The following is a 27,878-nucleotide window of genomic DNA, read 5'->3' on the forward strand; positions in this document are numbered from 1 at the left end:
TACTTGGCCAGTGGTATTAGGATTAGAGGAAAGGGTACTGACCCATTGTCAGGAGACTTGAATGATTCCCTGACTCATTGGCAATATGACCTTGAACACATCACTAGGCCTTTCAGAGACTTAAATACCCCATCTGTAAATAGGGACTCATAATCTAAGCTCTATACTCTATCTGTTTTTTTAAAGTCTTCTCTAACCTGAAACTACTCCCCAAATTACCACCATACATGAAATTCCCAACACTCCCCATATGGCATTTTATAATTTAGAAAATGATTTCATATTCATCGACTCATAACAAGCCCTATCAACTAGTTTATCTGCCCAGTACTGTGATATGAGGAAAAATCAAACTTCTGTTCTACTTGAACCTTTTCAATTGAACCAATTAAACGAGATAACAAATCCAGAAATGGTCTTAGAATAGTTCCAGACATATCGTGAGGCCAATAAAGGCAAGCTACAGTTGTTAAATCTCAAAGTAAATTCTAAGTTTTTTGATTAATGGGCCATGCCTTATATCTCGCCATGTCTTTGCATCTGTGCACATCCCAAAGTAGATAGGACATTGCTGCGTATAGAAGGGATGCATCCAATAAATCAATACTGACCAAATGAAAAAAAAAAAAAAAAGTGAGAGGAAGTAGACTATAGAATTTTTTTCCCAGAGATTTGACTTAAAGTACAGAAGTAAAATGGGCAGATATAGGGATCAAAAAGGTGTGTGTGTGTGTGTGTGTGTGTGTGTGTGTTTTAATATGGGAGAAATAAAAGCATGTATTCAGCCAGGAATGATTCTATGGAAAGGGAAACTTTGATGGTGCAGGGAAGAGAGCGGAAAATTGCTGGAACCAAGTTCCTGAATAGATGGGAAGGGATGGGCTTAAGTGGAGCGTGGGCATTCATCCACAGTAAAAAGACAGAGAGAAGACAGGACGCCAGCACAGATGCAGGCAGGTTGGTAGATGCTGTGAGAATGCATACATGTTCTCTCCTCATGGCTTCAGTTTTCTAAGTGAAATAAGCAAGATCATCAGCTGAGAGTGAGAAAGGGGGAGGAGAAAGTGTGAAGGAGTTATCCAAGCAGGTGAAAGAATAAAATATTGTAGGATTCTGGGTGGTACCAAGGGTTCCCTTGGGTTACTGATAATGACTTTAAAGTGAGCCCATCTGTGATTGTACAATTTGAGTCTCCAGTCATGGTCAGCCTCTCAGGTTTTGGCATGGAGAAGGCAGAGAGTTGGCGGGTGTTTTTTTCAGTGGATATCATGGAGGGAACTGACGACAACTGCGAGTGAACGAAGATAATGGATTGTGAGCAAAGTGAGGACATGGGTTGGGGCAGGGAGGAGAGACGGTGAAAAGGTAGTAGGATCTCTGACTTGTGTATCCTGGTGGAATCAGAATATTAACAGGGGTGAGCTGGGAAAAGAGGAGTTGGTAGTGAGTTGAATGTACAAATCTTGAAATTGAGATTGTGCATTCCTATTAGGACAATATTCTTGAGAATGGCTTGGTTTGAATATAAGATGGAAGGGGCTTCAGTTCCTTGGACCTGCTGTTCTGTATTTTGGGGCAAGTTGTTTAATCAGTGGTTCAGTTTCCTCATTTGTCAAGTGGTAATTATAGTAGTTCCTAATTCATCGAGTTATTAAGAGGACTAAATGAGTGAATGAGTGTAAAGTCTTCAACAGTGCCTGGCACATGGTAAGCATTTAATAAGCATTAGCTGTTACTGTTGTTACTTCTCTAGGTCTTAGGTGGTGCCAGGGTCCATGTGAAAGAACTGAGGAATAGTCCCTGGGGCCAGTGACACTTCTTGAGGAGCCAGATGGCCCAACAGTAATTAATTGGAATCCACTTTTGTTGAAAACGTGGGGCCCAGTCACCACCCCCACCCCCACACACTTCCTTCAGTGATGGCCTAATGGCAAGCCCTGGTTTCTGTCCCTGCTGTGAGTTAGCTCTGTGACGGTGGTTTTACCTGAGGTCCTAAGGCTTCTGTGATTGATACCGAGGAGCAAATTAAAACCACGTCCTGTGAATGTTGCTTAGAGGGCCTGAGATGTGTCTATACAGGGGCACTGGAAAATGGGTGTGGACAAAGCACAAATAGCTATCACCACAGTCCTGGATTTCTGGGAACCTATGTGCAAATTATGTCAAGTTCTAGAACTCTGCAGGAATGAGCTGTAGTATCCTTTTTTGAGATCTTTTTGGCTCCATTGTCACTTATAGATTGTCAACTTTTCATACTCCCTTAGATCAAGAAGTTATTTTGTTATATTGATGAAGACTGTGTGCTTTTAAAGTCTTTTTTTTTTTTGATCTAGAGGAGACATTATTAAATATCGTTGTGGTATTCTTAAATTCTCCAAAGGTGAGTCAGAATTATACTCCGTGTTAAATAAGATGCAGCAAAGCTCTTTTTATTTGATGCTGTCCATGCTTTATGTAAGATGTTTTAGGGCTTATTCTACTATGAGAGCTCTAGGAGACTCCAAAAGAACAGTTGACAAATGGAAGGTTGGACCCTGAATTTAATACATATCTTTTGAATATTAGGATATTGGTTTACTGGACAGCGTTAGAGTTTTAAAATCTAATTTTGAGACTGTTACCCAGGAAATTGATGAAATCGAGACATGATCAGCCAGGGTGGATAAAAGACGCCCAGGGCATTTAGCCAAGACTGTCAGAGAGTAAGAAGGAACTTGTGCCCATCTGTCATTTCTCTTCGGGTTGCATAAATGCCATTATTAAGATTGACAGGACTGAAGAGGTAAGGCCCCCTAACTACTGGACTCCTGCACCCTGGCAAAGAGTCATTGCCAAGGCGGGCTTGTCATCTTGACTCCTTAGTGATTGGGTGTTGGGGTTACAGTTTGTTAACATTCTCCTGTGTTAGGAAACCCACTGTAGAAATCAGGACGAGAGAGCAGGGTCTGTTTTGGTTAATTGTTACCTTATCTTCCTGCAAAATAGGATCTAATTCAGCTTGTGAGGATATACAGAACTATAGGATGTAAGTTTGAAATAGGAGAGAGAGAGGAGATGGGGGACAGGAAGGGGGCAAGATGGAAAGATTTTCCTAGAGACTGAACAGCTTGAATGTTGAGAGATGATGAGAGAGATGGGGCTGTCTCTCCTCCTGACTGTCTAGGTAGCAAGCGCAGTTCAGGAAAGCTGTTCTGTAGCCCAGCACCACAGTGACCACTGCTCAGCTCTCTGCTTCTCTCTTTCCCCCAACCCAGGACAGATGGGAAGACTGAATGGGACATTGCTTCTGGAAGTCCTTCAGGTCTTCTTTTCCTGGAAGTCCTTCAGGAACATTGATTTCTTAGCTGCACAGTTACTAGTTATCGGGTAGCACTGATTTCAGGAAGTCCTCAGCTATAAAGGACTTGGAGTATTATGTTCTATGTTGTGACTTAAAAATGGATCCATTAGCTTTAAGAGCAGTGGAGCTGTTAGATATCATTCTTATAAAAACTTAGGGCTGTGTTCTCCATTTCTATTTTGGGAAAGTTTTTTTATTTGCGAGCATGCTGTTCAAAGGTTTTCTCTTCAATGATGCCTTCCTGTACTTACCCGGAAGAGCTCATTTTCTTTCTACATCACCTTTTTATCTCATATGTATTCATCTTATACGCATGATCATCTCACCACATTATATTTCAACTCTGTGTCTGGTAAACTGTGGGTGCCCCACGGTTAGGGAAAAGTTTCAGTCATTTGTGTTTTCCTACACTCCCCAAGACAAGATCTGACATTACATATAAAGAATATATGTAGTGGGTATTCCACAAATGTTAAGTGAATGAACGGTATCACAGTTTTAGAGCCTACATCCATTCTGGATATAGGTGAATATTCTGAATGTAGACCCTAAACCTGAAGCTGGGATGCTGTGTTCATTGGCAAATTCTGTGCCCTTTTTTCTCACGGGTGATGGAGCAGCTGCCTGATGTGTTTCATGGTGATCACACGTGTGCTGTGTTTGATCGCTTGTTGATAATGTGTGGTGACACGTGTCATCATGGGATGGCTGCTTTGGTTCCAAGGTCGTTTCTTTCCTTTGGTTGAGCGTAAGTGGGTTTTACATTTTAAATGCTAGCTTATGGAACCTGGTGGCTCGTGTTTTATTATGTACGTTCTGGGGCATTTATCATTGTCTGACCTCTGCAACCCCTGGTTTCCATTTAGACCAAATGCAATGCGTGCGCGGCAAGTGCTGGATTGATATTTAGCGTGTCTAATGTGCAGTGAGCAGCCTCTGGCTGAGTCTTGACGCTTCCTTTTTTGCTGCAAAATTGTAATTTCTAACTCGTCTCAGAAACTTCATTATACTTTTTCACCTCACAAATCTGATTGCTCTCAAGGAAAGATTTATTTTAAAAGTGTACAGACTATCATTCGGTGAAAAAATTTTAAGAGATTAACCAGTCTTTTCCATTACATTTAGTTTAAAGTTTCCTTCTTGTTTTCTTTACCTGGCTTTTTAATGACTGGAAATCATTCTGGAGGGGAAAACAGACAGACAATGATTTGGTTTGAGGAAAATGTTTGTAAAGTTTGTTTTGGGGGGAGATGATGATGTTAAAAGGGGATTCTCTTGCAATTTCTGTCTTTTACTAGTTTCAAGATGAGATTAGACAGAGGAGGAAGACCAGAGGCCTCTTCCCTCCCCTCCTTTCTTGCCCCAAGCACTTAGTGCAGTGTAAGGCCTAGTATTATGTGTGCCTTGACATCTGGAGAAAACTGGGAAGGCCTCTCATGGCCCAACTCCAAGTCTCCTCCCAAAAGTGCTCTTGTGGGTAGGGTCTCCTCCCCAAATAACCCTCCAGGACCCCAGCCAGCTGACATCTTGATTTTGGCCTTGGGAAACCTAGAGCAAAGAAACCAACTCATCTGCAGACCTTGGAGTTAATAAATGGGTGGTGTTGTAAGCCTCTACATTTGTGATAACTTGTTATGGCAGCAATAGAAACCTGATGCAAGTGTTTATGGTTGAGTGTGTTTTCCTTGGTTTTATCTTACTTGAAAAATCCAGGGATAGTCAAACCCTTTTGTTTAACATGAATTGCAAGAAACAGTCCACCCACCTAATGTTTCCATTTTGTGGGAAGCAGCCATAGCTTTATATACCTAGAGGAAAGGGTCTGCTCTGTGTCCAACACACAGCTGAGCATTTGAATTGATTTTACTTGATTTGAATGAATCAGTGTTTCCCTGGGAGCCATTTATTTTAACACCAAAGCCACATCTTTAGCCATTGTGGGCTTCAAAGCAGTTCACTGATTATGGCCTCTTCTTCAAATGTATCTTTTTTACTTTAAAAGTGAGTGTTTCTAGACCTTCAAAAATTGAGACGTGATAAGGAGCGGAATAATGAACCTTGTGTCATAAGTTGCTACCCGTTTATATTGGATACCTTTTGAAAAAGTTGGAAAATCTGAAACTGCTCTAGAAGTGGCAAATAGTGAAGATTATGTGTACATGAATAGAGTTAAGTATTGTAATAAAATCTTACAATAAAATGATTATGACATTCATTTAGGATGAATGATTTTTATATGTAATTAGGAATAAAAGGTAAGGGGATTATGTAAAATATTATAATTACTATTTATAATTACTGCTACTGTTATATAGCAGAGCAAGCATTTCTGCCCTTAGTGGAGGGGCAGGGAAAGGGAAGCTGGGCAGGAAGGTTCTCTTAGACTCCTTTTGTGGCTTGTGATTCTTGACCCAGTGTGGTCAGGAGAGTGTGAATGATTCCACCAGGACAAACACAAGAGTGCTGGGAATGAAGTGGCTCAAGGTGGACCAGCTCCTACGGCCCTGCTATGAGAATTGCTCCTTCTTCATCCGGGAACATGAGAACATGGAAACTGGTTAGCTCAGCCCTTGGAATCTCCAGCATTTGGCCAGAACAGCAGGGTAAAGTTTCCACCTTGCCCACCACCCCTGACTTTCCAGGCAGTGGGATCCCTTCAACTGTGTGCTTCTATGGGAGCCCCGGGTGTCCCCTTTGTACTTGGTTTGCTTCTCCCCTGCGCTTCCTCCACATGAAGATGAGGCAGAAGGCTTGTTTCTTTTTCTTTCAGTGACTTTATTTCACAAAGGTGAGATTTAAAGGAAGGCCTCTCCACAGAGCCCCCAATTCTCCCATCACTGTCTAAAATTCTATTCATCAAAAATTAATTTGAATTAATAAGCAAGTACCTTAGACTGGCTAATGGCACTTATTAAGAATGACCATCACACCTTAATAATAATCATCACTAGCGTGTGTTGCATGCTTAGTGTGAGCCAGGGGCTATTCTGAAGACTTTGCATGACTTAGTTGATTTAACCCTCCTAGCAAGCCTACGAAGACGGTTCAGAGAGAGAGGTCCAGTAACTGGTTCCAAGTTCCATGGTGATAATGAGGGGAGAGCCAGGACAGAATCCAGACCGGTCTGCTCTGGGACTCGAACCCTCAGTCACTGTGCTGAGCCACCTCTCCTGGATTACTTAATGAGGATGTGATTTGATTTGGTTGCTTTCTTCTTTACATCTAGCAGCAATACCTATAAGGGATGGGACTGGACATGAAAAGAGTAAAGACATTTTAGGGGTAGACATGTCTGTAGGGGAATTGTTATAGGGACTCTGGAAAGAGATTGGGGGGCATTCTCTGCAGCCGTTGTTTTCCCACCAGAGACGGTAAGAAGCTCACTCACTAGCATCTTGATGTTACTGATCTTATAACCAGTACGAGAATTCAACTAAGAACCCAGCATGGGCTCTCTCCTGTTTCTCTTCTCTGCTTCTCTCCAAACGCTGACATTTTTCTTTTCTTTTAATGTCCTAGCAGCAGAAAACTCTTATGTAAGTTCATGTGTATATATCATAAATGAAACGTTTTACTTATGATTTAAATGTTATTTAAAAAAATAACACTTTCCAAATACTCTTGAAGCGAAGGCCAATGAAAAGCAACTAATTTCTGTAATTACCCTTTTCTTCCTCACACAGTATTGGCTGGATCCTGCGAAAACCCTAGCGGAACACAAAGAACTGATCAACAGTAGGTATTTGATTTTAACTTTGTTCAAATTTGAAAATAATATAATGTCCATGATTAGATGGGTGCAGAAATGGGCTTTAATACTAGGTAGGTGAATATTAGCACTTGAGTGCCAGAATATGGAGATGGGTGTTTGTATGTCGCCAGGTCTCTGCAAACTCTGATTAGATTTGTGTAGATGAAGACTCTGAGTGGATCTGAGTATTGAATTTGGATTTTATGTGCACCTGGCCTGGACTTTTGTCTGTGACTTTTCCACTGTCTTTAAAATTTCACCTTCAGACAGAAAAGGCAGAGAGGCACTGGTTTGAAAAAGAGGTGGACATTCGACCTTTTAAAGTGCTTGGGTTTCTTGGGTTAAGGAGTGGTCTTGCCCTTCACATTATTCAGTTGGCTGAGTCGGTAATTAAGGAGTGCCCTTGTAACCTGAAAGGTTGCTGTGACTTCAGAAAGGACCCATCTGTTTTGGTTTTAATTTTATCAATGTGCATCTTACTAGGTGACTCGGAGTCTAATTAAGGTTATATTCATTAACGTTAATTTCCATAACCCAAGTTTTTATTTACAAATGTGCATGTGCACACACACTTGCAGCCCTTAAGTATGCAGAAGAGTAGTTATTTTTAAATCGTCTTTATTAAAATTATGGTAAAATATCGGTATATAACATAAGGTATACCACTTTGACCACTTGGGGGTGTACAATTCAACAATGTTAAGTACATTCACATTGTTGTGCAACCATTACCACTGTCCGTCTCCAAAATGTTTGCCATCTTCCCAAACTGAAACTGTATCATTAGACCATTTTGTTTTAATGTACAAATTATTGCTAATAAGATCTAGTAGATTCTTCTGGCCTCTCTTACCCCCATTCTGAGTCTGTACTTTCCATGTGTATTGGCTCACTCCCTGTGGTAAAATGGGTCACATGATGCTTTACGGACCCCAAGGGCAGGAACCGAGCTGTGCCTCAGAAAGGAACTGGGAGCTAAGAACTGCAGAACGAACAGTCAGGGACTCAGTGAGTACTGTTTCTCTGAACATCAGCATCATTTTTGTTTCTGTCTGTGGCCTGGCTCTCTTTAAGCCTCCTCAGTTTCCAAGTTACAGCTCTAGCCACAGGCAGAAGTGCACTGACTGTCTCTGAATTGCAATTCCGAATTCTAGGGCGGGTGTCGGACAAGCCCAGTTTGAGTCAGTAGCTCACTTCAGTCCTGTCAGCTATGTCTAGGCTTTTTGCAAGGTCAGTGCAAACATAGCCGCTAGGGGCCAGCATTCTGGATGGGAGTGGGCAACAGGTTTCAAAGATGGGGCTGGAGGCCTCAAAATATATACCTTAGACATCATCAAGTTCTGCCTACTCAGCCTACACAGGAGTAAATCCTAATCAGAAACAGCTTATGACCTGCCATGGATGAGACGCTGCTTGACAGCAGAGGGATGACTGAAGTCCTGACCTTCTGACTTCTAATACCACGTGCTTCCTGAGTGAGCAAACTGCCCACTAAAGGCTGAGGAGAAGCAGGAGGTTCATGTGATTAGATGTGAATGCAGAAAACTTCCAAGAGGTATCCTCGTGTGAATGGTGGGCACTCCAGTTTAACAAGTCTCATCCCTTGGGATCTAGAAATCTGCACTTTTCCAAAATATTCAGGTATAATAATAAATACAGTAAATATCTGTCTTGTCCATTTGAACCACTTATTTTATTACCAGTTCAATTAGAAAAATGGTACAGATGAACCAGTTTGCAGGGCAGAAAGAGAGACACAGATGTAGAGAACAAACGTATGGACACCAAGCGGGGAAAGCGGCGGGGGCACGTGGTGGTGAGGGTGGTGGTGTGATGAATTGGGCGATTGGGATTGACATGTATACACTGATGTGTATAAAATGGATGACTAATAAGAACCTGCTGTATAAAAAAATAAAAAAAATACCAGTCCAAAAATTTCAGGAATTGTTATTTTAAAACAAATGCAAAGGTTTTTTATAAGAAAAAAGTTGAGATTTCTACCCAAATGATGAAGAAAAATAGAAATTATTTTATTTAAGGTGTATTATTCAAGTGTTCCTAAGAGCATTTGAAGTATCTATTTCATTACATGGCATGAAATATTATGTTTAATATCTATAATCTGTAATGCAATTACTTTCTCATCCTAAATAAATGTCATCCTATTAAAAATTTGATGTACAGGAAGAATAAAACACTGATATTACAATTGAAGAAAAGTTATGTAAGTGAATAATGCATAATTTTTTATCTCATAAGATAGTTTGATAATTAATGAGGGAGAATGGCTCTCACATCTCCAGCAGATAAGTCAGAAGGAATATCTGTAAAAATGACAGAATATTTGCTAGTCGTCAGGATTCTCACAGGTGCTTTATGATTTAGTTATCCTTAGCTAATGGGAGACTATTATCATTAAAGGCCTTGAAATTAGTCTTCACAAAAGGTAGATTAGAGGATTCCCAGTTTCTGGCTTCTATTTTGCTAGAGTAAGACAACATTAACTTACTTTACATAAGGATTTCTTAAAGGTAGACTCTGTGGAAAGACGTAGATCAAGATGATAATCTAGGAATTTACTTCATCAGCACCTGATATTTATAGTCAGTCTTAGGCTAGGGAGCCAAAAAATACCTGGGTAGACATATCCTTGCTCCAAAATCTCCATTTCTCTAGCCTTTGATTGATCTATAAAACAGTGATGTGTAGATGAAGTATTTGCTTGCTCTAAAGGTGTTATAATATTTTCCCTGAGAGCCTGTATGCAATAGTGGCCAGCAGGCACTGAACTCTAAGTACTAGCAAACGTGGTTCTCATCATTGGGATCTTGGGCGAGTTGCTTTACCTCCTTGGAGCTTTTCCTGCCTTGCATATGTTACCAGATGCTTGTTGGGAATCAGATGTTTAGGAAACATTTTTGCACATTATCAAATACAGTCGAATAGTAATTTATATATTTGGACACCAGACACTTTGTATGTAAGTGGGAAAGGGAGGGCTGATTTGGGCCAAAAGTCCTTAAAGAAAATTAGTCCAAACAATGTTTTTCATTATATATTTTTCAAACTTCTGCTTAACTGCTCATCACTAAATACATTTCAGCTATCTAGGCTTGGTCAATAGGGTGCAATCTGTCATGTTCCAGCGAATAAAAGCAACTCTGGAGTCTGGACAAGGCCTTCCTCCCTTTGTGCACCATCTCAGCAGCATCTGTGCTCATTCTGCCCCCAGATGCCAGCCCTGGTGTCCTGCAGGTGCAGGTGGACCCATCTGCTCAGTAACACAGAGTTTGATTGGCACAGACCAGCAGCGGGTGGACTTCCTGGCTTTTCTAAATACTTAACAGTCAGTGCCTCCTTGACATCTGTGTTCAGGGGTAGAGGTCTGTTTGTCAGAAATAAAATAAGGAAACATAGAACTCGGACATATGGAATCAACTCTAACCATAAATTGTAACAAAGTTTCTTTTAAAATTTAGTTTCTAAAACAGCTCCAGCCTAAGGCGTGCCTTACACAGGAAGGCGTAGCTTAGGGGAGCAGGGCGAGGCCCTAGTGTTGCTTGTCTTCTGTGTGCCAGGAACAGGGGTTTTATACACATAGCTTGTGTGTCATAATAATAATAAATAATAACATAGTTCATATATTATAAGTTCATTATGGCTTTGTTATCTGTTGTTCTATGTAACTTCCTCTCCCCAGCTTCTAAATTTGTGACTTTATTTACTTAGTTAAAAATGAAAATAAACTGTATGTCTGTTATACAGTATCAGAGACTTGGGATAACAGTGTGTGGGTGGAAGTATTTTTGCACAGGTGCCTGTTTCATATCTTTTTTATTTGTGTGGGAGAGCTTTTGTTGGAGAAAATAATTAGAAACTATGACCACCGATTGGTGCACCAGGTAACAAATCCATTTTAAAACAGATTTAATATAAGATCTAGTTACCACATTGCTCAGAAGTATGCAGTTTTGGAAACAGTGCAGGTTATATTTGTACCTTCTGAAATAGAAATATTTCTAGTGAAAATATAATGTGGCTGGCAAACGAAGGGGCTTGTGTCCTCTTGCACAGTGTGAGTGTTTAATCATATTTTATATTTTCCCAGGTACAATTCCAGATTTTGTTTCATATATATTTGGTATTTGTGCATGTAGTTCTTCTGTGTGTGGTAAATGACTGAGATGAGAAATGTGTTCTTAAATATGTAAGAACATATTTTTAGATTCAGAAAAGTTTAAGAATGAAACAAATATTGCTCCTAATCCTACCACATAGCCTCACTGATAATTTTGTTTTTAAATGGTAAGAGATATACATGATAAGAAATTTCTGACTTATCAGTTTTGCTAAAAGTAGAATTTAAATGTTCTCACTGAAAGGAAAAGTTAGTTTGTGAGGGGATGGATGTGTTAATTAACTTGCTGGGGAGAAATGCTTTCACAATGTATACTTTTAAATATCTTATAATTTAATTTGTCAATTATACCTCAATAAAGCTGGGCAAAAAAAGTTTACAGCCCCTCTTCCCAAAGTTTACCACTCTTGGTAATTTCTTATGCATTCTTCTGTTGGGGTGTGGGCCCATATTTTAACAGATAACTTTCTTTTACACACAGAAGGAGTCATATTTCTGCAGTCAGAAATAGAGCTTGGTGATCTTTTCCCATCAGTACGTAAAGTTCCCCTCTGCCCATTTAAACGGTTGAATGGTACCCTGTGTATGTCCTGTGGTTGACTTAAATGGTCCACCTGCTGCTGAGCATTTAAATTGTTTCCACCATTTTGCAGATTTGGGGGGTACTTTTTGCAATACTTAGGTGGTTTTTAAAACTATTCATTTTGTTTATCAGTAATCTTTCTTCATTATGAAAAATACATATGTTGTAGAAAATGTGAAAAATGGAAAAATTAGAAATAAATAAAACTTGTGCTTATCTCACTAACCAGAGATGAGAAGAACTGGCAATATTCTAATGTATTTGGTCCTGTCTTTTTTCTTGTGTTTATGAGCACATAGACCCATACTACATAGATAACTACATAGTTGAAGCCTTACTATTGCCCAATTCTGAACCCTTGTTTTTTCATTTTGCATTTTCTGTCTTTAGAAATTCTTGGTGAGTGTAATTTTTTAAACAACTTTGTTGAGGTATCTTTGACATAAAAAATTTGTATATATTTAAGGTGTACAACTTGATGTTTTGACAGACGTATACATTGTGAAAAGAGTACCATGTCAAGCTAAATAATTTATCTATAACCTCGGCATAGTTACCGGGGTGGGAGTGGGGTGAGAAGATTTAAATTAAGATCTATCCTCTTAGCCAATTTCAAGTATGTAATACAGTAGTAGTGTACAATAGTTAACTATCGTCCCCAAACTCTACATTAAATCACCAGAACTCATTCATCTTGCATAACTGACACTTTTTACTGTTTGACTGACAGCTTCCCACCTCTCCCTCCTCCTGGCCCTGGGCAGCCACCATTCTACTCTCTGCACTTAGGCATGTGACTGTTTTAGTTTCCACATATAAGTGAGATCAGGCACTATTTGTTTTTTTGTGTCTGGCTTGTTGCACGTAGCTTAATGTTCTCTAGGTTCATCCATGTTGTCACAAATGGGAGGATTTCCTTCTTTTCATGGCTGAATAATATTACATTGTGTATATATATCCCATTTCTTTGTGCACATTCATCTACTGATAGGTTGTTTCCATGTCTTGGCTTTTGTAAATAATGTTGCAGTGAAAATGGGGGTGCATACATCTCTTGGAGATCCTGATTTCATTTCCTTTGGATAAATACCCAGTAGTGGTATTGTTGGCTCATATGGTAGCTCTGTTTTTAACTTTCTGAGGAACTTCCATACTGTTTTCGCTAATGGTTTGATCAATTTCCATCCCACCAACAGTGCACAAGGCTTCCCCTTTCTCCACATCCTCATCAACACTTTTGTCTTCTTTTTTTTTTTTCTTTTTTTGGCGGTACACGGGCCTCTCACTGTTGTGGCCTCTCCCATTGCAGAGCACAGGCTCCGGACGTGCAGGCTCAGCGGCCATGGCTCACGGGTCCAGCCGCTCCGTGGCATGTGGGATCCTCCTGGACCGGGGCACGAACCCGTGTCCCCTGCATCGGCAGGCGGACTCTCAACCACTGCGCCACCAGGGAAGCCCCACTTTTGTCTTTTTGACAATAGCCCTTCTTGTAGCTGTGAGGTTGGCATCTCACTGTGGTTTTGATTTGCATTTTCCTGATGATTAGCCGTGTTGAATATCTTTTCATGTATCTTTTGGCCATTTGAATGTCTTCTTTGGAAAAATGTTTATTTAGGTTCCATTATTTTAATTGGGTTATTTGGTTTTTTGCTACTGAGTTGTATAAGTTCCTCATATATTTTGGATATTAACCCCTTGTCCAGTATATGGTTTGCAAATATTTTTGCTGAGTGTAATTTTTAGTAGTTGTGTAATATTACACTACTACTTTGACTAATTTATAATGTGAAATTTAATTTCTATTTCTTATTTTTAGCTGGACCTCCGTATACTTTGTATTTTGGTATTAAATTCTATGCCGAAGATCCATGTAAGCTTAAAGAAGAAATAACCAGGTATAGTACTGACTTTGCTTTTGATCAGTACATGTATGACATATACAAAAGGCTTTATTTAAAACAAATTGGGGTCAAATATTTGGATGGGTGTCTGCAGGCATTTTGTAATGGGACTACTGTGAGAGTTAAATTTAAACTAGCATTGCGTGAGGCAGTTCAGTGTCTGACGATAGATGTGTTTGAACAATGGAATGGACCTGGGTGACATGATAATAGATTCTGCATCTGCTGTGATGGGATATTTCTGTATTGTTACTGTGAAGGATGCATTCAGTCTTTGTAGTCCTGTAAACGTAGCCATCTGAACTGCATAAATGGAGGATATATATATTTTTAAATTTATTTTATAGAAATACAGTTGATTTACAATGTTTTGTTAGTTTCTGCTGTACAGCAAAGTGATTCAGTTATACATATACATATATATTCTTCTTCATATTCTTTTCCCATGGTTTGTTACAGGATATTGAATATAGTTCCCTGTGCTATACAGTAGGACCTTGTTGTTTATCCATTCTATATATAATAGTTTGCATCTGCTAATTCCAAACTCCCAATCCCTCCCTCCCCCACCCCACCTCCCCCTTGGCAACCACAAGTCTGTTCTCTATGTCTGTGAGTCTGTTTCTGTTTCGTGGATAAATTCATTCATGTAGAGACAGTATTTTGATGCTGAGTTTGCATACGTAATTATAAACTTGAAGAGCCACTCACTTCTCTTTAATTGTTGTAGCTTAAATATCAGCTGTTCAGGGATTTCATTCATCTCTATGGAAAATGAAAAGATAATTGCTTTTAGTATTAAGGGAGAGGAAAAACCCAGTGTTTTTTAATGCATTACTTTACCTTTGTCATCAAATATCTTATTTCAGTTAAGACAGAATTTCTGATTCGTATTGATTATATTGTTAAAGCAGCCCACACCAACATTTGAAAATGGCTTATAAAGAGCAGACAATAGCATTATGTTTTCACTTATTCCACTAGTGACCTGCCTGCATGTGATAGCAAAAACAGAAGCGTTTTCCCTAACTTAACTCTAAATGGTCAGTTTTCCTAGTGAGCCCATCATTGGCTTGAGTAAAGCCTAATGCATTGCTCAGAAAATTGGAAATCATCTCCTTGATAACTAAGACAGTTTATGGTCTTGTTTCTATTCTATCCTTTTATCTTTTTCCTTAGACTTTCTTTTGTCTTGATTCTGCACTGCACACAGAAGAGTGAGAAGAGGGTCAGCTAATCAGACCTTTTCTCTTCCGCTCTGAAGTGCTGTAATTAGGCCTCATTTGTAGAACTGTGCTGACATCTGCTTTGCGTCTCCTATCACCACATTGTTAATGAGCACTTGCAAAGGCAGGGCTAGAATTTCATGAAGAGTCTTTGCATTCAAGAGGGATTTCTGAGTTGAGGGCTTATGGGGAAACTGAGTCCAAGTGGTATAAATGCACATTTATATCTGTAACTCATTAGGGAATTACAGGGCACAACATTTTATGAAAATACAAGGAAAGTGCTTCATTTTCATGTTATCAGTAACCTCTCTGTGCTCAATTTCCTCACCTGTAATATTGGAGATGTACCTGTATCGTAAGGTTTTTGTAAGCATTAAATGGAATAATGTTTGTAAAGCTCTTATAAGTTGGTTGTTTCGGCTCATAGTTAAGTGCTTTCGGCTCGTAGTTAAGTGCTTGATAAATGCTAGCACTTATTATTTCGTTCTCTCTTGCTCTGGTGGTTCAGTGAGTTACGTCTTTTTGTGTGTGTGTGTGGTACGTGGGCCTCTCACTGCTGCGGCCTCTCCCGTTGTGGAGCACAGGCTCCGGACGCGCAGGCTCAGCGGCCATGGCCCACGGGCCCAGCCGCTCCGCGGCACGTGGAATCCTCCCGGACTGGGGCACAAACCTGCGTCCGCTGCATCGGCAGGCGGACTCTCAACCACTGCACCACCAGGGAAGCCTTTTTTTTTTTTTTTTTTTTTTTGCTGCGTTGGTTCTTCGTTGCTGCGCACGGGCTTTCTCTAGTTGTGGCGAGCGGGGGCTATTCTTCATTGCAGTGCACGGGCTTCTCATCGTGGTGGCTTCTCTTGTTGCGGAACATGGGCTCTAGGTACGTGGGCTTCGGTAGTTGCAGCACTCGGGCTCAGTAGTTGCGACACACAGTCCCTAGAGTGCAGGCTCAGTAGTTGTGGCGCATGGGCTTTGCTGCTCTGCAGCATGTGGGATCTTCCCGGACCAGAGATCGAACCCGTGTCCCCTGCACTGGCAGGCCGATTCTTAACCACTGCGCCACCAGGGAAGTCCCCCAGTGAGTTACATCTTAAATGAGAGTTAGATTCCAAAAGATACTTGATTTAGTATTAAGAAGGGAAAAGAGCAGTGTTTTATAATGCATTACTTCACATCTGTTTACCAAATACTGATGATGAAGAGAAATTTCCCTTTAGAATCTACTAACAGCTCATTAGCAGAACATATGGATTTGTGTGTAATCTACAACCACACAATATATTGAATACAGCCTTTTTTTCCTCAAGTTTTAGACCATTTCATGTAAAGAACCAGATGATATTGTTGGCTTAGTTAGTGGCCATGATCTATAATAATTTGTTTTTATTGTACAAAACATAGAGTCGAATTTAAGTAAGTTAAATGAGCATTTAATGTGATATTATTGTATACTGACTCTTAGTATATCCTAGAGATAAAATCATTGATTTGCATAAATATGCTAACTTAAATGGTTAGGCATAATGGACCTTAAAAAGGGAATGGAGTCAATTACATGAGATAATTTTGGCAAAAGCAAAAACTGAAACCAAAAGACAGAATCCCCCAAAATAAGCTACTAAAGGAAAAGCATACTTAGGCCAGCATTTTCAAGTCGAACATTTATCTTGCTTCCGTTCATTGGAAAATTTTTCCAACCTACTCTGTACTGGCTCTTAGGTTGTTCGTAATTTTTTTCCTTCACTTTCTCTCTTCTATTTCTTTTTTCTTTTTTATGAAATTTAATTTAAAAAATTGAAGTATAGTTGATTTACAGTGTTTCAGGTGTACAGCAAAGTGATTCATTATACATACACATATATATTCTTTTTCGGATTCTTTTCTGTCATAGGTTATTACAAGATATTGAATATAGTTCCCTGTGTTATACAGTAGGTTCTTATTCCATCTATTTTATACATAGTTTGTAATTTTTGATATGAAAAATAAAGCTACAGTAAACATGCTTTTTTTCCCTGAATTTTATTTTATTATTTTATTTATTTTTTCTTTATTGGAGTATAATTGCTTTACAATGTTATGTTGGTTTCTGCTGTACAACAAAGTGAATCAGCTATAAGTATACATATATCCCCATATCCCCTCCCTCTTGAGCCTCCCTATCCCACCCCTCTAGGTCATCACAAATAAACATGCTTTTTTTAAAAAAAAATAATAATTATTTTTATTGTGGTGATTCCATCTAAGAACAGTTAAAGGACAAAATATAGTACAGAGTCAAACACAGCTCCCTTTTTTTTTTTTGGCCACACGCATGTGGGATTTTAGTTCCCCAGCCAGGGATCAAACCTGCACCCCCTGCATTGGAAGCACAGAGTCTTAACCACCGGGTCACCACCAGGGAAGCCCCTAAACATGCTTTTACTTATTCTTCCATGTATAGTTTTTTTTTGAAATTCACACAATTTCATACATACGTTTACAGACCTCTTTCACCATCTAACCCATTTGTTTTACTCCCACCCTTGTGGATGACTACCCAGCTTGTTTCCTTTTTAAAATTATATGTGATGCTGCATTGAATCTTCTCATGTAGATAAATTATCATGCTAGATGACGTATTCCAGAAGGACATTGTATCTAGGGGGAAGATTTTTTAGATGAATGGGATACATTAAAAAATAAGGCTTCAGACTATAAAAAATATAAGTTAATAGAATTGCTTCAACTGGGAGTACCTGCTATGTGCTCTAAAATGTTTTCTGAATAGATGAAGTTGGGGGACTCTGAGGTCATATATCCTACCCTCCATTTTTATAAAAAGTTCCTGAGATGTTAGCCAGCTTCTTTCTTCTTAAACATTTTAAAGAGAGGAAACCTTACTGCTTCACAAAGCAGTTGGAAGTTCAATAAGAAATAAAAGATCTCTGGAACTTCTGTCATCAGCACTAGGTTTTCGCGAAATAAATCTAATCTCTTTTCTCTTTATCAGTTTTTAAAATAATTTGTGTCCTCATGACATCTGTTAAACTTATTTTCAATTCTGATTCAAAATATTATGACAGCCTTCCATGTATTATATGTCATGCGTAGCTATCTTCTGCAGATTCGATAAGCATAATGCACATATTCGTTAAGAAGGCAGCCTTTGGAGGCAGACAGGCTGGGGTTTGCAGCCTTGCTCTGCCACTCACTGGTTGTGTTATCTTGAGAAGATTACATAACCTTTTAAAGTCTCAGTTTTCTCATCTGTAAAATGGCATTATAGTATTTCTTCAGAAAGATGATGGGGGACTTCCCAGGTGGTGCATTGGTTAAGAATCCACCAGCCAATGCAGGGGACATGGGTTTGAGCCCTGGTCCGGGAAGATCCCACATGCCTCGGAGCAGCTAAGCCCATGCGCCACAACTACTGAGCCTGTGCTCTAGAGCCCGTGAGGCACAACTACTGAAGTCCGCGCGCCTAGAGCCCATGCTCCGCAACAAGAGACGGCACCTCAATGAGAAGCCCGCGCACTACAACGAAGAGTAGCCCCTGCTCGCCGCAACTAGGGAAAGCCTGCACGCAGCAACGAAGACCCAACGCAGCCAAAAATAAATAAATAAAAGATGATGGAGGAATATATAAGATAATACATGCCAAGTACTTACCATAATGCAAAAATGAAGTGTTCAGTAGATGGTAGGGTAGTTAAAATAGAAATAATGATTATCTTATATTTTAAAATTACTGACTAAAAAATTAGGGAGGAAAAGACCAACTTGGAGCCCTGAGGATAGGTCTTCCAGGTTAAAGTCAATCCATTAATCAGAGTATCCTACTACTGCCCTCTAGCCTGCATTTCTTGAATTTGTACATAAAGACAGAATTCACTCACTCACTCACCCTCCTTTCAATACTGTGTGGAGCATTGTTGTCCAGTGCACTGAGGACAAGGAGATTCTATAGTGACCAAAAGAGAGCTATGGTTTCAGTCCTCCAGAGAGAGAAGACGCAGAGTGAGTGGGTCTGAGTGAGTGAGTCTGCCTGTTGCTTTGCTGACAACCCTATGTGTGATGACACTGAAATTTTAACTCTTTCTAAAAAGAGAATAATGTTAGTTCCAAATGACTTGTTCATGATGAACACATTTTAGCTTCTGAAAACAGGTGTTTGCTTTTTAATATTTTATTGTACTTTGTTGGGGATTGACATTAAGCTCGTCAATTATTTATTATTATTATACTGGGTAATCCATATCCTTCTCTTTGTTAAGGTTAGTGTGTTTTAGCTTCTTTATGAGCTGAGTGTTGTACACATTCTCTTCCGGTGTCCCTGTCTCCTTCTCTAAGTGAGGTTAATGGGTCTCAACACATCTGAGTTGAGCTGTGGGTCACATTTCAGTATGGATTCAAAAGACATTGTGACCTTTAAAGGACTATATAAATACAAGGTGATACTGCTACTCTTTGCTCCTGTATGTTTATCATCAGTTTTAAACTGCAAAAATGTTATTCCCAGTCTTTGTCATTTTCTCTTGAGAGTCAGTGGGTGCTTTCTCTTCTGCTTTTCTTTTTCTTAAGTCATACATGCTATTTCCCCCACAGTGTTCAGTACTATGTTATTATTTAAACATTTCCTTCTGTCCTGCACATTAAGTTTCATCCAAAATGATTAGGCTCCTGTCACAGGCTGCATCCCTCTCTGTTGGATGCAGAAAACCGTCCTGCCTTTCCTGTAGGCAGGTGCTCTCCTCCCAGATGTCTCAGTGTCACATTTTTCTGGCACCAGAAATCAAACTTCTACTTGTCCTCATATCTTTCAGTTTCCTCACCAGGGTCTCAAGTCATTGGAAGATACACTTCAGCCTTCGTTGCTGTGAGCCTTCCTGGCTGTCTTGGGCCCCAGAAGTCTCAGGAGAACCTCCTGTTTGGGCTCTGGAAAGAACAGCATCTCTTCTTTAAGCAAATCTCCTTTGCTTGTTCTTCTCATCTCTGACACTTGCTAAATTGCCTATGGTCCTTATCAGCTTGTACATCCTGGGTGTCAATTCAGCTCTGTTCTATGAACATCACACAAACACAAAATGGCGAGGCCAGTATTTCAGGCCCTTCTCTTGTGTTGTACTGGTTGTACTGTTGTGATGAGTGAGGATGGGGTGCAAGATGGAGGGCTTCTCCCCCAGGGCTCATAATCTAGCTTGGGCCACAGTGCATGTACACCAGTGTATTAATTTACATACAGAGATAGCCAGTAATGCGGCCTCTGCTTTGTACCAGAGTGTGTTCTGGAAAGCTTCCTTATTAAGAGGATCATGTTAAATCAACATTTTTTCCCCCAATGTGGGTACAGTGTAACTAGGGTTACAATATAATTTATTGTTCAAATCCTAACACTTGGGAGAATGGTGAAGAGAGTTATTAATAATGGGGAATGTGTAACAGACTTAAGCTAGGACTGTTCTAGGCAAACTGGGATTTATCGGGTTAAAACCAGAGATAAACAAGGACTCACACATGCAGTCATAGCCTTAATCAGAATGATGTAGAAGGAAAGACTCAGGAACTCTAAATCTGTAATTTAAATAAAAAATTGTAGTCTAGGTCCCATAAATGGACAAAATAAGTTATATATAGTTAAAAACAAGCGCTGAGATAAGATAAAATGTTCAGCATGTAAAAGTATGATTTTACTGTATCACAGATTTGTCTTATACAAAACTAATATGATGCTGTGATAAAAATTAATAAAATTATTAGTTAAAAATAGTTTACTTGTCTCCTTTGATTTTAGTGGATTATTTTTTTTTAATGGAATGACTTAAAGATCTCTAGTATCTTTAAAAGGCAGGCTACCCAGGGAGGTTTGAACAGATGTCCTTTTTTTTCTTCATGAATTTCTCAGAGACAACAAAGAATGTTCATTTTTTTCCATTTTCATCTATCTGTCTATCTGTTCATATATCTATCATCAAGTCAACAGCTATTTACTGAGCAGTTACTGTGTGCTAAACCCTAGGTGCTGGGAATACAGTCACCAGTCACCAGTGGGGTCTGGTTCCTTTTTCTTTGTACCGGCTTGTCTTTCTCTGTTTCAGCTCTGTCTTTGTAAAAGCAAGGGGAAATCATCTCCTTGGTTCTCTTTCCCTTTCTGAAGCAAAGTCTTATGGGATTAGGTCCCTCAGTTTCTTTATTTGGCAAAAGATCTTACTATTCAGTCAAATGTTATAAAAGTCTTAATGGAGCAAGACAAATGTGCCTCTGTGACCCATTTACTCAAAAAAATACACTTTAGGAAAAGAGATTCCAAGTTAACAATAGAGGAAGGGAGTGAAGCTAAACACAAGTTTCCAGCAAGCAGCAGTAATTCTGGGGAAATGTCTATATTTTTGCATTTCAGTTCTGCTAATGTCACTTTACTCTGCTTTTCTCCTCTTCAAGAGGAACCCAGATGATTATAACAAACTGGATTTGATATCTAAGATGAGCATTCAGGGAATGGAAAGTAGTTAGTAGGGCTGGGAAAGTGAACGCAACTTAAGGAGTGGGGTTAGCCATTGGTAATGGCAAGAGATTTGACTCAAGAAATAAGCAAGTATTGTAAGCTATCTTAGGGATCTTGAACTTTGTCCTGAAGGCAAAGGGAAGTGTCTTAAGTTTTGTTTGTTTGTTTTTAAATCAAGGCAGTGACATTATCCTAGTTACCTCTTGGAAGGGTCTTTTGCAAGGGAGATAAGTATGACTAGTGGCAAGGGTAGTGAAGGTTTTAGAAACCCAGTGGTTAGTGACCTGGACTAGGAGATGGAAGACAGTGTATAGACTCCAAAAAACAGGTTTAGTGATTGAACGTGGGTGCCAGGGGTTACACATTGTCCTGGGTTTCCCTTGCTTATGTGTCTGGAGAACCGTGGTGACATTTACTAACTGAGTAGTGGGGAAACACAAGGTGTTAGGCAGATTTTCACTTAAGCCTGTGGGCACGAAGTTCATTATCAGTCTTCTAGAAATAATCAGAGTAGCATCTAAAATTCACTAAGAACTTTGGTTGTGAGCCTTGGGTGAAGAAAAACTTACCACAGCTGATTTTTAGAATTAATTTCCTATGCTTTTTTTCCTGCCATTCCCAATGACAGCGAGCGTCACCTTGCAAAGAAAGAGAAATCACAAAAGACAGCCTGGTGTGTGTGTGTGTGTGTGTGTGTGTGTGTGTGTGTGTGTGTGTGTGTGTGTGTGTGTGTGTGTGTGTGTGTGTGTGTGTGTGTATGGGAGAGAGAGAGGGAGAATAAGTGATGGCGGCTGAGGACGGCATGGATGGTTCATTGTATTGGTTCATAAACCTCTTTCACTCACTGGCAGAAAGGCTGAATGGGAGGGGGAAAGCTAGCTAAGGTTGCATAACATCCTGATTAAGAGAGTGCTAGGGTCACATTGCCTGGGTTCCAGTTCTAGCTATGCTACTTAACTAGTTGCGAGATCGTGGACAAATTTTTTCATCTCTTTGTGTCTGTTAGCTTCTTCATCTGCAAAAGAGATAATAATAGTGCTAACCTCATTTTAAAGTCTTAAATAAATTATTGTCTGTTAAATACTTGGAATGAGTTACTATATTTACAATGTTTAGAACAGTGGGTAGCAGTATTATTTATTTCTTTATTCATTCATTCATTCATTTATTTATTTATGGTGGCTGTGTTGGGTCTCCGTTGCTGTGCGTGGGCTTTCTCTAGTAGTGGTGAGTGGAGGCTACTCTTTGTTGCGGTGTGCGGGCTTCTCATCGCGGTGGCTTCTCCTGTTGCGGAGCACGGGCTCTAGGTGCACGGGCTTCAGTAGTTGTAGCACGCAGGCTTCAGTAGTTGTGGCACGCACGCTCAGTATTTGTGGCTCATGGGCTCAGTAGTTGTGGCACACAGGCTTATTTGCTCCACGGCATGTGGGATCCTCCTGGACCAGGGCTTGAACCCGTGTCCCCTGCATTGACAGGCAGATTCTTAACCACTGTGCCACCAGGGAAGCCCAGTAGCACTATTATTGTACAAGGTTTTCTTTTAGCAGGTGGAATGAGCAAAGCCGCAGATAATGGGCAGCATCTTAATAAGTGGGAGGATTGATGGAATTACATTATAATGACCTTTCTGTCCTGTATCCATGATTTTAGACCCTGATAACACATAGCATATTGGCTGGGTTCTTGTAATTTTTTCATTCCAGTGAGAACATGTTGTAGTGTTAGTGGCAGTGGCAGTGATGAGAATGGTGAGACTAGCTTGTATGAAACCTCCACGTCAACCTGATGAGGTGTAGATACTTCATGGTCTCACTTTTACCTTTGAAGAGCCTGGCTGTTATGTGAAGCAGCTGTCCAAGGCCAAGAGCTCGTGAGTCCTGGAGCTGGGATGCAATCCAGTTGGTTTAACTTGAGAGCCTGCACTCTTTAGCCACTACCCTGATTGCCTCTGCAGTGTGTGTAAATAGTCCCTGTTCATGCAACGGCCCCCTCACAAAAGAGAAGAAAGTGGCTTTATTTTCGTGAAAGGTGATGGGTTTCAGGGTCTGAAACTACAGGTCAGGGTAGTGGAAGATATCATTAATCTCTCTTTTCCATTTCTCTTTTAGATATCAGTTTTTCTTGCAGGTGAAGCAAGATGTCCTTCAGGGCCGGCTGCCCTGCCCTGTCAACACCGCTGCTCAGCTGGGAGCGTATGCCATCCAGTGTAGGTTCCACTTAAGCAAATTTGCTTCAGAGCTCTTGAGAAGAATGTTTGAATTTTTCTTTTTAAGCAAGTTTATAAAGTTCTTCTTATCAAATGACATTTTGCTAAAAAGAAATTGAATTTAGTCAGATTTCAGGTTTTAATCACTGTGCCTTCAGGAGGGGTAAAAGTGAAGCTAGTTACATATCCCTTGTAGTAGGTTGCATGGAGTTTTAGTCACAGGAATAGCACTGATTCTTGATTCCGTGGAAGGTCTGAAAATTTGTTCTATTCTACATTCCTCCTGAGTTGATTGATCCCTCTGAGCCGCTCTGCCTCAGAGATCCCACTGCTTCCAAGTGGCTGTTGTGATGACTCCACGTGGGCAGGTCCATCGCCAGTTTAGAGCGTGGCCCACAGTCCGCACCCGTTGTCCGTCAGCTCTTGCCATCCATGTGGCGGCCATGGGGGCAGCTCCAGGTTGTACTGTCGTTTTGGAGGCTGAAGCTGAGGCTGTTTCCACTTAATATTTACTGAGCCCCTTCTAAGAATCAAGCAGGGTATGGGGGTGATGAGACAGCATGTTCCTTGCCTGTGTGATTCTTGCAGACCAGAAATAGCTTAGAAAAAATATTCTAGGAAAAATGTTGTGTAAATGAACTGGGGAACTGGTTGGGTTTGGAAGGTGGATTAATGTAGGGAGAATTTTTATAAGCATAACATAGTGAACTCTCTGGCTTCATTTAGTTTCTTTGTGTAAACTGTAATGGGGTTATGTGCAGCATTGTATTATATTTCCATGACCATTATGTGGGGCAAATACGTTTTGAACCACATGATTTATCTCTTGGTGTCATTGTCTGAGAGAGGTTATGGTTGTTTTTCACCTCAAGCATTTCCATTATATGTACTTTAAATTCTGTGTACAACATTTTACTTCATATAAACTGGTAAGAATAACTTAAATGAAAATGATAATCATAGTCTTGCAGAAAGCAAAAATTTTATCTTTTTAATATAAGATTTTGTTTATACTATCCATATAGTCTCATCAGAGTTGTTTTAAACTAAAATTAGTTATTATCTTATATACATTTATTAATAAAGCATTTGAAGAAAATGTTTAAGCATGAGAAGAATACTTTTATTCCTGTATTTTTAGGAATATTTTCCTAAAATGGAAAAAAATTACAGTTTCTTTCTTTTTTAGCGGAACTTGGAGATTATGATCCGTATAAGCATACTGCGGGGTATGTGTCAGAGTACCGGTTTGTTCCTGATCAGAAGGAAGAACTTGAAGAAGCTATAGAAAGGATTCATAAAACTCTAATGTAAGAATCACATTTTATTAACAATAATCAACATGTTGTACATTAGGGCCCCAGAACTTCATCTTGAAACTATAAGTTTATATTCTTTGACCAACATCTCTCCATTTCCCGCACCGCACCGCCCCGCCCCGCCCCATTCCCTACCCCCCCAGGCCCTGGTAACCGCCGTTCTAGTCTCTGTTTTTATGAGGTTGGCTTTTTTAGATTCCACATACAGGTGGTATTATACAAGAATTTGTCTTTATCTGTCTTACTTCACTAAGCATTATGCCCTCAAGGTCTATCCATAACACTTGAAAGTTGCTAAGAGAGTAGATCTCAAATGTTATCACAACAAAAAACAAATCGTCATTATGTAACGAGATGGAGGTGTTGGCTGTGCTATAGTGGTGATCATTTTGCAGTATATAAATGTATCAAATCAACATGTTGTACACCTTTAACTTATATAACGTTATATGTCAATTATATCTCAATAAAGCTGGAAGAAAAAGAATCCCACTTTATGTCACATCGCCCATCAACCATCATTTTATGCTATTGACAGGCTTAAGAAAAGTTTCTTAACAAATTCTTCGTCTGTGCCTTGAACATTTTTTCTTTTCAAAGTTTTTTTTTGTTTTTTTGTTTTTTTTTTTTTTACTGCTTATAACACTAAAATGCACATAGGAAACCCAGACAATTTAAAAAGTATAAAGGGAAAAAAAGTGTAAAAGAGAGAGTAAATCCCAGTACCTAAAGTCAACATATTTTTAGTTAATGGCCTTTCAGACCTCTCTCTATGCATGATTTCCCATAGAGAAAATTTATTTTATATAGATTTATGTATGTATGATTTTACAATGAAATCATTCTGTACATACTGTATTTTGCAATCTTCTATTTTTTTCAGTCACCAGTACCTTGTGAAATTTATTTTTTTTAAACTATAAATATATGTTATTACCACAAAAGCCTTAATGTATTCTGGATTTGCTCTGTCTTAAGTATGTAAGTTCTTCACAGTTACAAGCAAAGCCCTATTCAGTCTCTAGCAATGAATCTGGAGATCATGATGCCAGTGTGGAGCCTCAAGGGGTATTATGTTAACACCACATGTGCTTCTGAGAAATAAACACACTCCACTAGTAGGATTTTCAATTAATGGCCTGCAGCATTGAAGTTATAATTTAATTATAGTTATTTTGGTTAAATCCTCTATACTGATTAACTTTGCTTTATTGCCTCTTATGTAACATCCCCCTTTGAATTTGCTTGGTTTCTTTCAGATGTATTACAGTTAAGGTGAAAAAAAGTGTAGAATTAATCTGGTCAACAAAAAATGTTTGCCTAAAGGATCTGTTTCAGTGAGTAGCACCAGAAGTCAGTTGCTGAATTGCAATCAGAGAAACTAGGCTTTCCACCTTGTGTTAACATGCCCCAGAATGCTCTCCAGCCTGGTTCTAGAGTCCTTCGTTTTAAGGTTTCACTGAAGTGGGTGCTAAGAGAGTACCTGTTACAACATTATGAAGGGCACCGTGTTTGGCACATCCTGAGAATACTGATTCTGCTAGGAGTTTCCAAGTACACTTATGTTTTGAAATTATCAGGGAGCTTTGATAAAGGACCTTATCTGTTTTATGGCATGGCGTTGACAGCGTGACTGCTATTTCTAAAAGACTAAATCTGATCAAGGTTTGGTAGCTTTCTTGTGTCTAATTTGTGGTAAACATTCTTCTTTATAGATTTCAAAAGTATTATATTGCTGGGCTTTCCAGAGTACCATGGCTGAAACATGGGATTGCATCGAAGCAGGATTTCTTAATTTTTAAAAATTTGTGACTCCTTTTGTTAACCATTAAAAATCTCTCTCTCTCTCTCTCTCTCTCTCATACACACACACACACACACACACACACACAGAGAGAGAGAGAGAGAGAGAGAGAGAGAGAGAGAGAGAGTTCCAGTCATCCATGGAGATTCCTGGCAGATGCTTACCCTCTTTAGGAATGAATGCTATTTTCTGTATATTGTCACCAATGACGATTTTGGGAAGATTTTTATACTTTGTATTAAGAAAGTGTCAAGTACTTTTACAGTTTCTAAAGGACTACACATGTGCTCAGGAGATGCTGATGAGCCCCGGTTGGGTGGTGAGGGCCCATTCTCTTCTTCCCTCCAACACTGCTCTCCTTCGTTTCCCTCCCGGTGGAGAGCTGCCGGTACACAGAGACGTTTTACTGTCTGTAAAGGGTATGCTTTTTAATTTGAGTGCTTATATGCTCAGTAATCTCTTTGGGGGTTTCTGAAACTGAGACTTTTTAATATATGTGGGGCTACTGAGATCAGCTATAATGAGCAAAACTAGATTTGGTAAATGAAATTAACTTACAAGTATCACCTCAGAGTATTAAAATTTTGTCACCACGAAGGCAAGAGTCTTCTTGAACTACGAAGGCTTATGTTTGCATTAGCACAAAACATTATTTATTTTTCCAGCGAATATAGTGAAAATGGCTTCTGTTCCCTGTGAGCGTAGTAGCTATCAGTAAAGTAAGGCTCTTTGTTTTTATGCTGGGCGTAGGGGTCAGGCTCCTTCTGAAGCGGAGCTGAATTATTTGAGGACTGCTAAATCTCTGGAGATGTATGGTGTTGACCTCCATCCTGTCTATGTGAGTAACATTTAATTAACACAGAGTATTTTAAGCTGATGACATTTTCTTAAAAAGTCACTGGAACTCCCAAAGGAAAGGAGCAGTCCTGTTGTTTAGTGAGCAGATGATACTTCTTCATCTGATGTTTTTGAACACAAAGAATCTCGTGCGTGGATTAAAGCCTAATGAGTTTTGCATAAAGGTCTGTGATCATATTTCCGTGTGTAGAAAAACAGTTAACTGGGCTTGAAAACACAACCTGGATAACAGCTCCAGAGGGCTTAGCTAAACATCAAAACAGTTTTA

The 27,878-nt window shown here is 39.6% G+C and overlaps 1 protein-coding gene across 7 annotated transcripts in view; it reads left to right on the forward strand.

Moving 5' to 3' along the window:
• EPB41L4A (erythrocyte membrane protein band 4.1 like 4A) overlaps positions 1-27,878 on the forward strand; it is a 259,288-nt gene that overhangs the window by 127,327 nt on the left and 104,083 nt on the right. For all 7 annotated transcript variants that reach the window (XM_019940833.3, XM_019940834.3, XM_019940835.3 and 4 more), the window contains 5 exons: positions 7,024-7,075; positions 13,632-13,710; positions 23,532-23,629; positions 24,819-24,939; positions 27,503-27,590. In XM_019940833.3, coding sequence (XP_019796392.1) covers positions 7,024-7,075; positions 13,632-13,710; positions 23,532-23,629; positions 24,819-24,939; positions 27,503-27,590 — 438 coding nt within the window. The remainder of the gene's footprint in view (positions 1-7,023; positions 7,076-13,631; positions 13,711-23,531; positions 23,630-24,818; positions 24,940-27,502; positions 27,591-27,878) is intronic.

Source organism: Tursiops truncatus, chromosome 3, assembly GCF_011762595.2.
Source record: "Tursiops truncatus isolate mTurTru1 chromosome 3, mTurTru1.mat.Y, whole genome shotgun sequence".
Taxonomy (NCBI): Eukaryota; Metazoa; Chordata; class Mammalia; order Artiodactyla; family Delphinidae; genus Tursiops; species Tursiops truncatus.